This window comes from Balaenoptera physalus (genome assembly GCF_965194825.1).
Source record: "Balaenoptera physalus genome assembly, chromosome: 20".
NCBI classification, from domain to species: domain Eukaryota; kingdom Metazoa; phylum Chordata; class Mammalia; order Artiodactyla; family Balaenopteridae; genus Balaenoptera; species Balaenoptera physalus.
The window spans coordinates 15,944,144-15,960,110 of record NC_138901.1 but is presented as its reverse complement, the minus strand read 5'-3'; the positions used below and the strand labels follow the sequence as shown (position 1 = coordinate 15,960,110).

Sequence of the window (15,967 nt, the reverse complement as noted above, 5' to 3'; positions counted from 1 at the left end):
CTTTGACCTGACTTAGATATCAAAATCAAATGGCTTCTCCCTCATTTTTGCTGTCATCCTTAAATAAGTTTCTTTTGATTCCTTTTTTTTTTTTTTTCTTTTCAGGGGCCACTCAATAGTGAGTCTTCCAACCAGAGCTTGTGCAGCGTGGGGTCCTTGAGTGATAAAGAAGTAGAGGTAAGAAGCCACATCCATTGCAAGACTTCTCATATTGCCACACTTTTGGTCTGGGTTAAACCATAGCACTGCAAACTCTGGGGTCCTGTTAGGGTCTGTGTGAATGACTCCCCTTTGAGTTGTTTGCTCGTTGTACAGTTGTGATGTGGCCTTGATGGGTTTTTATTATGATAATCATAATTATCAATAAAGGGTAGAGATTTGCAGATGTAGCTGAATTAGCCTAGGTGCCCTTGAATTTTAGCACTTTTCAGTACTTCAACAGAGTGGGTTAGTGTGGCCCAACAGACTTTAGTAAGAAAATTTGAAGTTTTTTTTTTTTTAAAGGCACACAACCTAGCTGCATAGATAGGTAACCGCTTACTTTGCACTTAGATAAAACTTTCAATAAATTAGTCAGTTGATTATGTATATCTTTACTTTTTGGAAAAAAGGATTAGATTTAAGCTCTTTTAAAGTAGAAATATTGTGGGAATTCCCTGGTGGTCCAGTGGTTAAGACTCGGCGCTTTCAGTGCCAGGCCTGGGTTCAATCCCTGGTTGGGGAAATAAGATCCCGCAAGCCGAGTGACATGGCCAAAAAAAAAAAAAAAAAAGTAGAAATATTGTAACAGCTGCTGTCTGAGAGCCTACTATATGCTAGATGCTTGTACTACATTTGTGCTTTGTAAAATAGCTCATTTAATCTTTGCAGCAACCCTGATTTACAGATAAGTAAATTGAAGCTCTGATATTTTGAGCAGTTTGCCAAAAATTGTATAGGTGGCTTGGTTCCAGATCCTGTACTCTTTCCATGACCCTGCCCTAAGAGTAGGACACTCATTTAGGACTTGTCTGAGCCAGTTAAATCTCCTTATAAATTTGATATTTTGTACATACTCTCTAATTTTCATAATGTGAAAAATTTAACAAAATGCTAATTGTGATGTATATGGTATTTAACAGACTCCTGAGAAAAAACAGAATGACCAGCGAAACCGGAAAAGAAAAGCTGAACCATATGAAACTAGCCAAGGTAGTAATAATTTCACACCAGTAAAAATACTAGATTCTTATGTACTTAGATAGAAAATTTCCAGCTCACACTAAGTAATTAGTTTGTGCACAGGGATTCCTAACAATGGAGATTTGTATTCCTTAAGGGAATATCAGGCTGTTTATTATAGACTTGCCATTTGATACACACTTGAGGAAACAGTGTTAGTTCTTTGGGGACTCTGGTTTTTCCCTGTTGTAAGTTAACGATCTTCTCACCATGGGTATGTCTTCAGACTAAGCATTTATTGTACAGAAAAGAGGTTACATTGGAGTTTTAACTATGTCTTGCACTAGATCAGTGATTTGTTAATAAATAGGCAAGCAGAAATGGTTTCAGTCACATGGCTGTCCTTTTACCTACCCTTCTTCCATGTCAATTATTTAGTTGTACATTGGTGCCCAGTGGAATAAATCTGTAAATATGATGGTAATAATGCCAAATTTCTGTAAATAATTAAAGAAAAAATAAATGAATGGCAGGGCTTCCAAGAAATGGACACCCTAGTCTTTTTTTTTTTTTTTTTCCATATTCTTTTAATCTGCAAATCATTTTTTACTTTTTTGGGAGAAAATTTTCCCAAAGTGACAAGGTCACATAAAGTTTTTTGTGAAATAGAATAAACCCTTTTGTTCTGATGAATTTGTTTTGAATTTTTTATCCTCTCAGTTGGGGGTGTAGTTTATAGTTTAGTTTTATTTTGATGCACAGTTGTGGCATGAGTTTTGTTAGTGTACTTGTAAAAGAAAGATTAGTGAATCTTAAAGGAAAGCGAGCTGTGAAAAAGTCTTTCTTTCACTGCTTATTTCAGTCTTTTAATTTTGTGGAGGAAACTCTTCTATTTTGTGGAGGAAACTGTCTTCTGTTCTTATGATACAGGTATTTTGGCTCATTTGTTAAAGGTAAGCTTGACATTTGAATTGATAACAATATAGGCAGTTATTGAATACATAGTACACTTTAGTGAATGATGGTTTTACTTGTGTTACTGGAAAAACTATACTTACTTTGGTTTTATTTTCAGGGAAAGGCACTCCTAGGGGACATAAAATTAGTGATTACTTTGAGGTAAGTTAAATTTTTGGAAAAAGAAATCTATAGTGAGTTTTTAAAAAACCTAAATCCCTTTGTTCATTTAAGGCTTTAGAGAGGAATATATTGCCTTTACTGTGCTCTCCTCCCCTTCCTCCCCATCTTCATCAACCCTATGCTGCCCCATCTCTATAAGAGGAAACGGCTGCTGACTTCCTAAATTTAAATTTGTTTATGATGTGTCTTTTCTGTGATGATATAAAAATTCACAAATGAGGTGATTTTTCTCTTGGCCAGACTAGGTTTCGTGTCTTACAAAGATTGAAGTGAAATGACTTGGACTCTTGTTTTGTCCTCTTCCCTTTAGTCCATTGGAACCTGTAGTAAGCTCACTGACCCATCCTTAGTGGTTACTGAAGAAGACACTAACATCCACTGTACCACTATATTCCTGCTTCATGTATTTTGAGACAAGAAGGGAAAACATTCTTCTCTTATGTCCTTTCAAAACCATGTGTACCTTCAGCTTTCTAGCCATGTTTTCTTTATATCTTGGTACATTTCTGCTGGAGCTCCTCCTTAAAATCTCGTTGAAAAGATAGCAGAATTTGACTTATATGGCATTTTCTCTCTAGAATAAGATGTATTGACTTAAAGGGGCCGTATATAATTAAGACCTGTTTGTGTATTAATCTTTTACTCTCCTTATCTGAAGCCTAGTACTGTTGTGAATTATTCATATCCATTTTTCCCTGTTGGCCAGTTTGCTGGGGGAAGCGGGCCAGGAACCAGCCCTGGCAGAAGTGTTCCACCAGTTGCACGATCCTCACCGCAACATTCCTTATCCAATCCCTTACCGGTAAGCATTTACCTGGAGAAATTTGACACCTGTTGTAGGAGACAAGAAGCCCAGGAACACTTGAGCAAAGTTTCTCTTCCATTAATTACCCAAGGGGAATGAGGCATTAAGGAGAAACATTCATAGCATTACCTATGAATCACTTAACTTAGATTCAAATCTGTATCTGTAAATTTACATTTTATAAGAGCTGACCCTTTTCTCCCAGTATAATAAATTACTTCTAGGCCTGCAGCTCATTGTTCTGTCAAGGAAGTGATTTCCAATCCAAACATTAGATTTTTATCCCTGCCAGACTTAAATGTTCCTATAACTAAATTCCTTAAAAAAAAAATTTGGTCAGCCCTTGGCATTTGAATTATTTTTAAGGCTTACTCGGTGATGTAGTAGAGAAGCTAAAGCTACACAAATTTGGGATAGGTTTGTTTTCTGCCTATAAGTGAGATCTGAAACTCTTAAAAACATTATAGCCAAGTTAGTGGTTCTCAACTGGAGGTAGTTTGTCCCCTCAGGGGACATTTGGCAGTGTTGGAGTAATTATTGGTCAGAAATAGAGGGTGAGTGGAAGGATGCCATAGGCATTTACTGGGCGGAGGCCAGGGATGCTCTTAAACATCCTACAGTGCACAGGGCAGGCGCCACAGCAAAGAACGATCCAGTCCAAAATGACACTAGTGCCAAGGTTGAGAATCCCTGAGCTAGCTAATGTAGGGTTTTGTGTTAATTTGCTCAAGTGCCTTTGGATAATTTGTTGATACCAGTAAGAACTCTGTACTTAAGAGTGTATTATGTCTACTGATGCCTCAGGTATTGCTGTGGGATCCAAGGGAAAAGGGAGATCAGGAGTTTTCATCCTAGGTCTCTGTTTAGGAAAGTTGCTTTTCTCTGCCTTAGCAGAGTTGATTAATACTACTTTTTTCCTAAATGATTTAGTCTTCTGTATTGTTAAAGTATTTTAAAATATCCTTCCCTTCTTCTCTCTCATGAAAACATGCATTCATTAGGGTGATTATAATTATTAAAGCACTTAGGAAAATGTATTCAACTTGAAATTTTTGCTATTATTTTGTCATCCTTGTCATATTTAAAAATGTTAGAAATGTTTGATGTGTAGATCTGTTTGGTTAGGTTGAGGTTTGTTAGATAACTTTCGAGGAGGCCTATATCTATATTTTTATTAAGTTTTAAACCGGTTAAAGTTTTAAAATGTTAAATGAGATTGCAGAATTATCTATTTGGGACAAATATGATTTGTAGAATTTTGTTGTCTATTACTCTTTTCTTCCTGAAAAAATTTTTTTTTCATTTGGTTTTTAGTAGTGTGACCACCCATCTATCATGTGTCCATTTAAGTCAGGTCTTACCTGAAAACAAAAGAGATGATTCAATGATCTGTAGACATTTCTGCCACCTCTATGAATGGTGGTGGGGCCTCATCATTATTATGCAAATCTAAGTATATCTTGGGTGTTAAAATAGGAACCAAGCCTTAATTTCCTTTTTCCATTGTACTGAGAAGCTCTTTATCCTTCTAACTTAGATTCTGTGTTTCATTGTTATAATTACTGATTTGTGTATACCCTTCAGCTCCCTTTCCCCACTCTCTCTCCATCATACTTGCCTGAAAAAACTCAACCCTGGTTATCTAATTTTGCACCTTTTCCTTGTCTAAGCAGCTCAGCATGGTTAGAGGAAAACACATATACCCATGCTGACTGATCTCACTTTAAGTTCATGACCACCAACCTCATGAACCCCCTAGTTGCTGCCAGTCCTATTATGTTTCCATAGTTAGTTCCCTTTCCTAGATGAATATTTCATATTTTTGTCATTTCCTGCAAGCCTCCAGCAACGCTTCCTCCTCCTCTACTATTTCAACTGATGGCTTTACTTTTTTATTTTCCTGAGAAAGCAGAAGCAATCAGAAGAGAACTTTCACATGCACCTATGCCAAATCTACCAAGTTACTTGTATCATTATCCATATCTGCCTTTTAGGATGAAAGAACTTGCCAGCCCTTTACTTGGGCACTGGTTTCCCTGAAAATTACGTATACAACTCTACTTGACATTTCCACTTACATAACTAAATGGACAGCTTAAAAACGTCCACAGAGGAACTCTTGCTCACTAGCAAAACAACAACAACAAACTGCTCTTCTTGCAGTCTGCCCTGTCCTGGTAAATGACAGTTTACTCTGTCCAGTTTTTCAGATCATAACTTCATGCCCCATATCTAACCTGTCAATAAATCCTGTTTTCTTTCAAAAAATACCCAAATCCCAACCTCTTTTCTATTCTTTTGGTTCTCTGCATTAAATCTCCAAAGTGGTCTCCCTGTTTCTGCCTGTGTCTCACCTATTTTCAGTATAGTAGCCAGAATGATTCGTGAAAAAATTAAGACAGATCCTGCTCAAAACTGTCCAGGGACTAGTCCAGACTGTTCTGGGCTTACATGGCCTAGAAGCTCCTACATGATCTTTGCTCCCCCCATCCGCCTGACTCCATCTGCTCCCCCCTCACCCTCATACCACTCCGGCCATGCTGGCCTCCTTGAAGTTCCTTGAACACTGTGACGCACTCTTTTGCTTCACGGCCTTTGTACCTGCTATTCCCTCTTTCAGGAATAGCATGATTAGCAATCTCTTCATCAGGCTGTTGCTCAAAAATGACCTTATCAGAGAGGTCTCTCCTGGCCAACTTCTTTAAATATCAGTCCCTCTCATCTTGTAACTCTGTCCCTAATCCTGCTTTAATTCTTAGTTATTACTACCTGACATATGTATTTAAATTTTGATATATATGTAAATTTTTTCATTGATTCATATTTATACATATAGAAGTGTACACATGTAAGTCTACAGCTTAATGAAGTTTCACAAACTGTGTACCAGTACAAGAAACAAAATACCAGGCCCTCCAGAAACCCCCTTATGCTCCCTTCCAGTCGTTAGCCCCCTCCCTGCCACTGGGGATAGCCACTATCCTGACTTCTCACAGTACAGGTGGGTTTTTTTGTTTTTGTACTTTGTATAAAAGGAATCATACAGTATATACTCTTGTGTCTGGCTTCTTTCGTTCAACATTACTTTTGTGAGATTCATCCATACTGTGTGTTGTTGTAGATCATTCATTGTCATTGTGTGGTATAATTTTAATATTTTTATTTAATAATTTAAATATCTTAATTTTTAACTATACAATTAATCTATTGCCCAGCTTCTCCCACCAGAATGTTAATCCTAAGAGAGCAGGGATTTTGTTTTATTTACTGCTGTTTCCATCTCTTACAGTGTTTATTACATAAAGATGTAATCATTTTAACTACCCCCCCCACCCCCGTTCACATGGAATAGATATCTTGTTCAATTTTTAGTCTCTAACACCCAAAACAGTGTTGGGTACACAGTGGGGGCTCAAGACTATTTGTCAAAAGGGAAGAATGGATAAAGAATTACTTTAGCATTTTTCCCCCTAAGTGATTCTTTTATATTTTTTGTTAAATACAAGAAAGTACATAAACCGTGAGCCTTTTAATGCAGGAGTTGGTAAACTACAGCCCACAGTAGCAAGCTAAGAATGATTTTTAGATTTTTTGAGTTGTATAGACAAAGAAGAATATATGCCACAGAGATGATATGTTGCCTGAAAAGCCTAACGTATTTCTGTCTGACCCTTCACAAAAAATGTTTCCAGGAAATCATTATGAGGTTAACTCCATGTAATCATCACTTAGGTCAGAAAGTAAAATATTTCCAGCACCCTGGAAACCTTCCTTGATCACAGCCCCCTCCCAATACCCTAGAAACAACCACTGTTCTAATTTTTGTGATTATCATTTGCTTTTCCTTATAGTGTGACCACATATGCATCCCTAAACAAAATAGTTTAGTTTTGTCATTACGATAATTTTGTTAAACATGGCATTTAATCACAGTGTTTAGATCTTCTGTATTCTGACTTTTGGCTGTTTGTTCTGTCAGTTACTAAGAGAGGTATATTTATGACTCTCATGACTGTGGGAGTAGTTTGTTTCTTCCTGTATATATATTTTTGCTTTATGTATTACTAAGTGATTCTCTTCATTTCTTCTGATACTTTTTGCTCTAAATGCAGTATATCTGATATTTAGTATATCCAAACCACTGTATGGTGTAAATACTTCCATTTTTATACTATCAACTTTTCATTATTTTGTTTTCAGTGTATCTGACAAATATCATATAGTTGAAATTTTTTCTTTATTCAGTCTAAAATCTTTTTTAGGGAATTCCCTGGCGGTCCAGTGGTTAGGACTTGGCACTTTTACTGCTGGGGCCCGGGTTCGATTGCTGGTTGGGGAACTAAGATCCTGCAAGCTGCACGGCACGGCCAAAAAAAAAAATCTTTTTTAAACTTCAGTATTTATCCTATTTACATTTAATAAACTTATCATTATATTGGTTTTAAATATACCAGCTTCTAATGTATTTTCTGTTTATCTTGCCTGTTCTATGTTACTTTTTCTTTCATTCCTTGTTTTCATTTGGATTAAAAAAAATTATTTCATATTTTTCTCCTCCACTAGTATGTAGGTCCTATGTGGTGTTTCTCTTAGAAGTTACCACAGGTATCTTTAATATGCCAAAGTTTGATGTTAATAGTATCTTTGCCCTCCTCACAAATATATGATAACCTTGATTCCATTTATGTGCTACTGCTTTGGTGGTGGTGGTGTAGGTTTATATTTTGCCATTTTTTTTAGTCTCATAAAACATCATTATTATACTGTCAGTATTCATTTAGATTTATCTATATACTTACCTCTTTCTTTGTACTTCTTCCCGTTTTACATATTACACCTTCCACTCTAGGGTCACTTCCTTCTGCCTTCAGTGGTCCTTTAGTATTCTTTTAGTACAGTGTTTATCTGCTGGGGGTTAACTCTCTAGGTTTTTGTTTGCTGAGATAACTTTCTTTTGCCCTTATTCTTGAAAGATGTTTATGCTTGTATATTTCTAGATTGGCATTTTTTATCTTTTCACACAATTGAGTATATCATTACTATCTTCTAGTTCCCATTGTTACTACTGAGAAAACACTTTTCATTTACTTGTTATTTCTTTGAAAGTATCTGCTCTGCTTCCCCCCATCCCCAGCTGCTTTTAACATTTTTATATGTGGTGTTCTGCGGTTTTACTGTGATGCATCCTTTTATTATTTTTTTTTAATTTGTTGGGCTTCTGGTATTTGTGGGTTGGTGTCTTGTACCATTTCTGAATAATTATTTGCCATTGTCTTCAGATATTATCTTGGCCCTGTTTCTTTTTCCTCCACCTATAAAATTTCAATTAACCGTATGTTAGACTGTCTCACTTTATCACCATGCCCCTTAACTTCTTTTTTCTATTTTCTTTTGGTCTCTGTATGCTCCATTCTGGATAGTTCTTGCCTTTCAGTTCCCAAATTCTCTGTTTTGGTGTATCTAATTTGCCCCATTGAATTCTTAGTTTTTGTTATTTTATGTTCCCTGCAGATATATTCAAACTTGTCTTTTATTTTTTTAATCTAGTAGACATAGTTGTTTTATAACCTGTCTGTTAATTCTTGTATTTGAAGTTTTTTTGAATCTGTTTCTGCTGTCTCTTCTTTTTCCTAGTTGTTACTCAGGGCTTTATTTCTTTTATGCTTTTGGTTTTTTGTCTTTGTGCTGCTCATTGTTCTTGAAAAATTATTTGTGAAATTTCTTTGAGATCAAGAATAAGATATGTTCCTCCAGGGAGAATTTTTATTTGCTTCTTTCAAGTGCCTAGAGATTCTACCCATCTCTACAAACTACTGAATTCATGGCTTGCATTTTGTCTGTTTGGTTTGCTTATTTTGTTTCTTTCTTTCAACCACCCAGGCATTATTGATTCGGATTATGTTAACATTTCTCAGGGGAGCCTCCACCTGCTGCATGGCCAAGGCAACTTCATTGCAGCTCCCTGAGGGCAGGGGAAATATTTCTTCTGGCTTACATTTTCCCTGAGGCTGTAATAACCCTTTGGAAATGTAGCTTAAAGTGGGAAGGGTTTCATAATGAACCCCCTACTATGGGTGGGCTTTGGCCTGTGACTCTCCAGTTGCCAACATCGTGCCCTGGAAATGGAAATTCAAGATCTGCAGGTACTCTTAGGGCAAATGTGACTTTGTTTCCCTTAGGTTTTGCCATGACAGACCCCTGCTATTTTATCAACTTTTCATTGCTTTTAATATCTTTTTTTTATATTTTGTCTTGTCTTTACAGTTGTTTTCTAAGGGGAGGTTGGTACAGACATCCCAGCCTGCGATATTTCCAGAGATACTTAAAGATCTTTCAGCCCTTGGCAAATATTTATTGAATGTATAACAGAATGGTTTGTTTTAATATTGCACCTTCAATGATACAGTCTCCCAAGTAGTGAGAATATTGTGAATGAGTATTACAGGTATTCTGGAGCCTGAATTTAAACCGTTTTATTGGTTAGGGCAGGAGTGTTATTTTTAAGGTGGTAGATTCTACTCATAGATTTTTTAAAAAATAAATTTTTTGTCAGGATCATTTTGATTAGTCTATTTTACTTTTATTTTCTAAAATGAAAGTGTTAAATAGTTTTCCCTGATAAAGGGATACATGCTGATTATGAAAGTCCAACCGTTGAGAAGTGGTAAAATATAAAGTCCTTTCCACAAGAACTATTATTAAAGAGTTTAGTGGGCATATATGTGTATACATGTGTGTTCATGTAGTAGATTTCCTCATTTTCATTGTATTTATTTAATCAATAGCCTTAAACATTTTGTGTTCTGTAAGTAATGCTGTAATGAATGTCCTTGTATATACATCTGTACTTATGCATTTTTTTCCTTTGGATATATTTCCAATGTATAGCTGCCAAATCAAAGAATGTGCTCACTTTAAAATGTCATCACATGAATGATAAAGAAGATGTGGTGTGTGTGTATACACTCACACACACACACACACAGACACAATGGAATATTACTCAGCCATAAAAAGAATGAAATATTGCCATTTGCAGCAAAATGGATGGACCTAGAGTTTATCATACTAAGTGAAGTAAGCCAGACGGAGAAAGACAAATATCATATGATATTGCTTATATGTGGAATCTAAAAAAAAAATGTTACAAATGAACTTATTTACAAAACAGAAATAGACCCACAGACATAGAAAACAAACTTATGGTTACAAAAGGGGAAAGGGTGGGTGGATAAATTAGGGGTTTGGGATTAACATACAACACACTACTGTATATAAAATAGATAACCAACAAGGACCTACTGTATAGGACAGGGAACTGTACTCAGTATTTCGTAATAATCTAAAAGGGAATCTGAGAAAGAATATATATATATATATATATATATTCAGTTATATATATATATAACTGAATCATTTTGCTGTACACCTGAAACTAACACAACATTGTAAATCAACTATGTGTCAATTTAAAATAAAATAAATGTCACCACATAATTGCTAGCAGGCTATCAGCAGTTTGAGAGCCCCAATTTCTGCCTACCCTTCTAATACTGAATTTTATCATTATAATCTTTGCCAGTGAGAAAATACCTTGTTTTAACTTGCATTTCTTCATCAGTGATATTAAACATCTTTCCATATGATTAATGGCCTTTTGGATTTCTCTTTTAATGCTTATTCAGTTCCTTTGCCTATTTATTTATTAGTGTATTGTCTTACTGATGGGTAGGAGCATGTTATTTATTAAGATTGTTAACTCATTGTCATTTATATTGTAAATATTTTTTGCCTGTTTGTAATTTATTTTTTAACTTTGTTTATGTTGACTTTTACCATTCAGAAGTCAAAAAATTTGAAGTAGTCAAATTTATCAGTGTTTTTCCTTCATGACTTACTGGTTTTGTCTTATTCTTAGATGTTTCTATATGGTTTGTATTTTTACTGTCATGTTTAAAAAGTCCTTCACCACTAGAAAGTCATAAAAGCATTTGTTTATATTTTCTTATAAATTTTATGTATGCTATAAGGAAGCAATCTACTTTTCCTTTTTTCTAATATCTACACACATATCCTATCATCTTTGTAATAAATTCCCACTAATTAAAAATGCACTATAATCACAAATTATACATCCATTTTATATGGGTCCGTTTCTGAATTTTCTGTGCCACTGATCAATCTGTCTGTTCCTGTACCAGTGTTATGCTCATTTGGTTAATGTTGCTTTGCAGTAAGTTTTAATAGCTGGTCAGGTTCCCTGATACCCTTTATCAAAAATTATGTGGCTAATTTTGATTATTTTTCCAAGTGGACCTCAAAATTAACTCGTGAAAATCCACAAAACAATCCCGCAAAAGAGCAAGAGAGAAGCTAGATGATCTCTATACTACCACAACACCTTCTCTTACAAAAACAGAAGCAAAAATACACAAAAAGCCCTAAGTATTGGCTTTTAGAGAAATTTGACATGTGTAAAATTTTAACTCAGGAGCATGGTATTGCCGTTTAATTTAGGTCATCTTTTATATTTGTCAGTGAAGCTGTGGGGTTTTTTTTAATGTGTAATCTGCATATTTCTTAAGTTTCCTTTTAAGTATTTCACAGATATTTTGAATCTGCTTTTTCTTCTATTACTGCTTGTTCAGATTATAATCAGTTGTGATATGTGGGGAAGCTATTGATTTTTGTGTATTTATTTTATATATGGCCATCTTACTGAACCCTTATTTGTTGTTTTTCAGTTGATTTGTTTGGTTTCCTTTGTGAATAGTTATATCATCCAAAAGTGACACTTTTTAATGTTTAATATTTTCTAATATTCATACCTCATATTGTTTTCCTTATCACTTTGGCTAAAAATTCTATGATAATGGTGAATGATTATATTAGTGTATTAACCCCTGTCTAGTTCCCAATTTTAATGAAAGTACCTCGAGTATAGCACCATTAATTATATTTATGTTTATTTCTGAAAAAATACTCTTTGTTGTGTTAAACATGGATACTTCTAGTTTTTGTGGGTTTTTTTAAAGCATTGCCCAACGATGTGCCAATCTTGTTTCGTGTCTAAAGGAAAGAATTTTGATTCTCTGCCCACCCCCACCCCCTACATTAATGTAATGAATTACATCAGTAGAGAGAATACTGAAGTATCCTTACGTTCCTGGAATAAACCGTACATAATTGTGGTATATTGTTCTTTTGTTTGTATTTATTTTATATTTTTGCATATAGGTATAGTAGGGTGAGAATAGAATAGAGTGAAATGAGTTCTACCTGTAGAGTAGGGGACAAATGCCTTAATCTTTATTAATCTAGAGGAGAGAAATAGCATTTCCTTTGTAGAATTGAGGGTATTATGAAGTTGTTTGTTGAACTCTACAAAGTATCCTGCAAATTCAGAGTTATGTAAATATAGAACCATTAAAATGTAATTTTATGGAATTTGAGTAAGATACTAACTCAGGTTTTTAGATAGGTCATAATCCAGTGATAATGTTATTATGCTTTCCTTATTTGTTTGCAGAGCTGTTTTTTTAAAAAAATCCTTCTTATATCTGATAACCGTGTTTTAATCTGTTGCATGTTTTGACAGTATCAGATTTTCTTTCTCACGTAATTTGTGTGGTTTCTTTAATGTTTTCCAGCGGCGAGTAGAACAGCCCCTCTATGGTTTAGATGGCAGCGCTGCAAAGGAGGTGTCAGAGGAGCAGTCTGCCCTGCCAACCCTGATGTCAGTGATGCTGGCAAAACCTCGGCTTGACACAGAGCAGCTGGCCCAGAGGGGAGCTGGCCTCTGCTTCACTTTTGTTTCAGTGAGTACTAAGGCTAAGTTTATGCAGATCCTTGTTTTCCTGGAGCGCCGAGATGAAGTTTGAGATATTATTTTGGTAGACGGATGATGATTTCTAACTCTGTGTTACTTCTGAAGGTATGTGTTTGTACTCAGTCCCGCTTGGTTCAAGGGGCTGAGAGAGACTGCTCTGTCAAAGTCTGAGTGTACCATGGGAAGGAAAACACAATCTTAGGTTGACAAAGAAGAAAAGAAAATAATTGTAATAATGGAATCAAATTCCATTAGAATTAAAATCTCCAAACTCCAGCCATCACTTAAAGTAATATTCAAGTTAATAAAATCTTAGTGTGGGGACAGGCATGCTTACCAGTCATTTCTCCCTGGTGGTACTTGGGCAACCTACCTGCTTGCCTTCTCTCACTTCTTCAGAGTGTTAGCACAGTTACTTTTTCCAAGAAGATTTGGCTACCTGCCTGCTCCTTTCCGCTTGCTTCTTTCTTCTTCCTTGAAGAACAAGAATTTGATTATTATAAATGTTTGACCCCCATTTTTTATTTGCCAAATTATAATGCAGTTTGGCTTAAAAGTTGTTGCTTTTCTTGGCTTCTTTGCCCTACCAAGTACCTGTTTGTTGCCAAGGATGGTATAAAGCAAGAGAAAGCTCCATTGCCCTATTCCTCCATTTTTAGGGGCATCATTCAGAGCTGACGTCACCATTGATCAAAATTTCTTTCCCTCTTACCAGTTCATTTTCTCCAGTAATAATCTGTTTCCTCTTTATTTGCTCTGTGGATTCTGAGCAAATAAATTTCTAATCTCTGGGATTAACCCACATGCGATTGTATTAAGAAAGGCCATGGAATGGTGGGTGTCTTAGGGAAAGGAGATAAAAATAATAACATAATTAGATAGGGATCATTGTGTATTATGTGGATCTATTCCTTCCTCCCTCCCTCCCTTCCTCCCTTCCTCCCTTCCTCCCTTCCTCCCTTCCTCCCTTCCTCCCTTCCTTCCTTCCTTCCTTCCTCCCTCAGCTTAAAACAGCACCCATTTATTACCTCACAGTTCTGTAAGTTTGGGGGTAATTTGTTGCAGAGCAATAGAGGACTAATACACATGGCTTTATCCTTAATGCCCGTGTTTCCTCACATTATACATCTAATCCATCAGAAAATATACTTATATCCAGAATCTGACCATCTCTTACCGTCTCCACTGCCACCACAATGGCCCACCATCTCTCTACTTTGGAATACTTTCTTGTAGTTATTACTGCTTTCCCTCAAGAAAGAGGTAATAGCTTTTTAAAAATGTACAATTTTTTTTGTTGTTGTTTAACATCAAAAGAATGGAGAAACTTCTTGTGTGAAGACAGTATAATTTTGTGCTTCAGTGGCAAAGGAGACACAACGTAAAATGGGAGAATTGACCAGTATAATATTTTGAGTGGGCCTGACAGTAGTATGGAATAGTTTGTATGAGAATGCAGTAGTGTTGTTTTAGAGAATGTTTGTCTCTCTATGTATGTATATATTTCATCGTGTGACAGGCACATAGTCAAATACACAGGATTTTGATTAGCAAGAACTCGTTCCCCTGATGTGAGCCTTCCGTCAGAGGTATGGGCATGCAGGCTGGGGGCGGGTACACGTGAAGGACAACCACCTGCTCAGTCCTGTCACCTAGTACTCAGGCTGTCAGAGGAGTTGCACATGCTACAGCCAGATTGCTCTCATGTGGAAGAGAGATGACAGAGGAGTAAGAAAGTAATCATGTCTGAAGAAGGAACATGGAAACAGTATAAAAACCAAAGGCCTAGAAGCTTTGGTATAGTTCTGTTTCTCTCTTTTTTCTTTTTTTTTAAAATAAATATATTTATTTATTTTTGGCTGCATTAGGTCTTTCTTGCTGCATGCGGGCTTTCTCTAGTTGCGGAGAGCAGGGGCTACTCTTTGTTGTGGTGCGTGGGCTTCTCATTGTGGTGGCTTCTCTTGTTGCAGAGCACGGGCTCTAGGTGCGCAGGCTTTAGTAGTTGTACCACGCAGGCTCAGTAGTTGTGGCTCACGGGCTCTAAAGCGCAGGCTCAGTAGTTGTGACGCATGGGCTTAGTTGCTCTGCAGCATGTAGGATCTTCTTGGACCAGGGCTCGAACCCTTGTCCCCGCATTGGCAGGCAGATTCTTAACCACTGCGCCACCAGGGAAGTCCAGTTCTGTTTCTCTTTGCTTCTCTGCAGTTCCAGCCGGGATGTAAACTTAGTGATATAAAAAAGGGAAAAAGCAAAAGAGTTAACATTAATATATGACAAATGTTAATTAATAGGTAGAGACAAGCAGTTTCCTTTAAAAAAAAAAAAGGCAAAGACTGTGAACAGGTAGTCTTACAGGAGGAAGAAAAGACAAATGACTAATAACAAGAAAAAATGCTTAACTGCAGCCATAGAGAAATACAAGATAAAATAACTCTTTTGAATTATCAAGTTGACAAGGATTAATAAATTTGATAATTCCTAGTGCAGGTAATAGTTTAGATACACATGCAGTTTTATACTGACTATAAATTGGTACAGTCATTTGGACAAGTTGGTAATGTATCTCAGTGTTAAGTTTACATATCCTTGGGTCCAGAAATTCCATTCCCATAAAACTACACAAAGATGTTTATTGTATTGTTTATAAATTGCAAAAATCTGGAAGCAGTGTCCCTCCACAGTGTTTCAGACGAACTTAGAACAAGGATACCTGTGACCTCCATGTTGTTAAATCCAGCAATCAGTTCTCAGAACTTATTCAGTATAATTCATTAGCCACAGTTGATCAGTCCCTTCTTCTCCAAGCACATGGTCTTCTCTTGGCCTCTACTCTTTTGGTTCTTCCTCATTTCCAGGATCTCCAAACACTGGAGTGCCCCAGGGCTCAGTCTTCAGACCTCTTGTCTACCTTCATTCTGTGATGAGAATCTCATTTAGTGTCTTTGTTTCAGTTATCACCTATATGCAGAGGACTTCCAAATTTATATCTCCTGCCCAGAGCCGTGCCCTGAATTCTGGACCTATGTAGTCAG

At 36.3% G+C, this 15,967-nt stretch overlaps 1 protein-coding gene across 9 annotated transcripts in view; it reads left to right on the top strand.

Moving 5' to 3' along the window:
- TLK2 (tousled like kinase 2) overlaps window positions 1-15,967 on the top strand; it is a 106,351-nt gene that overhangs the window by 34,694 nt on the left and 55,690 nt on the right. For 6 of the 9 annotated variants that reach the window (XM_082443131.1, XM_082443130.1, XM_082443125.1 and 3 more), the window contains 5 exons: window positions 106-177; window positions 1,122-1,191; window positions 2,237-2,280; window positions 3,008-3,103; window positions 12,757-12,924. In XM_082443131.1, the coding sequence (XP_082299257.1) occupies window positions 106-177; window positions 1,122-1,191; window positions 2,237-2,280; window positions 3,008-3,103; window positions 12,757-12,924 (450 nt within the window). The remainder of the gene's footprint in view (window positions 1-105; window positions 178-1,121; window positions 1,192-2,236; window positions 2,281-3,007; window positions 3,104-12,756; window positions 12,925-15,967) is intronic. The other 3 variants (XM_082443129.1, XM_082443132.1, XM_082443128.1) reach the window with 1 other exon arrangement.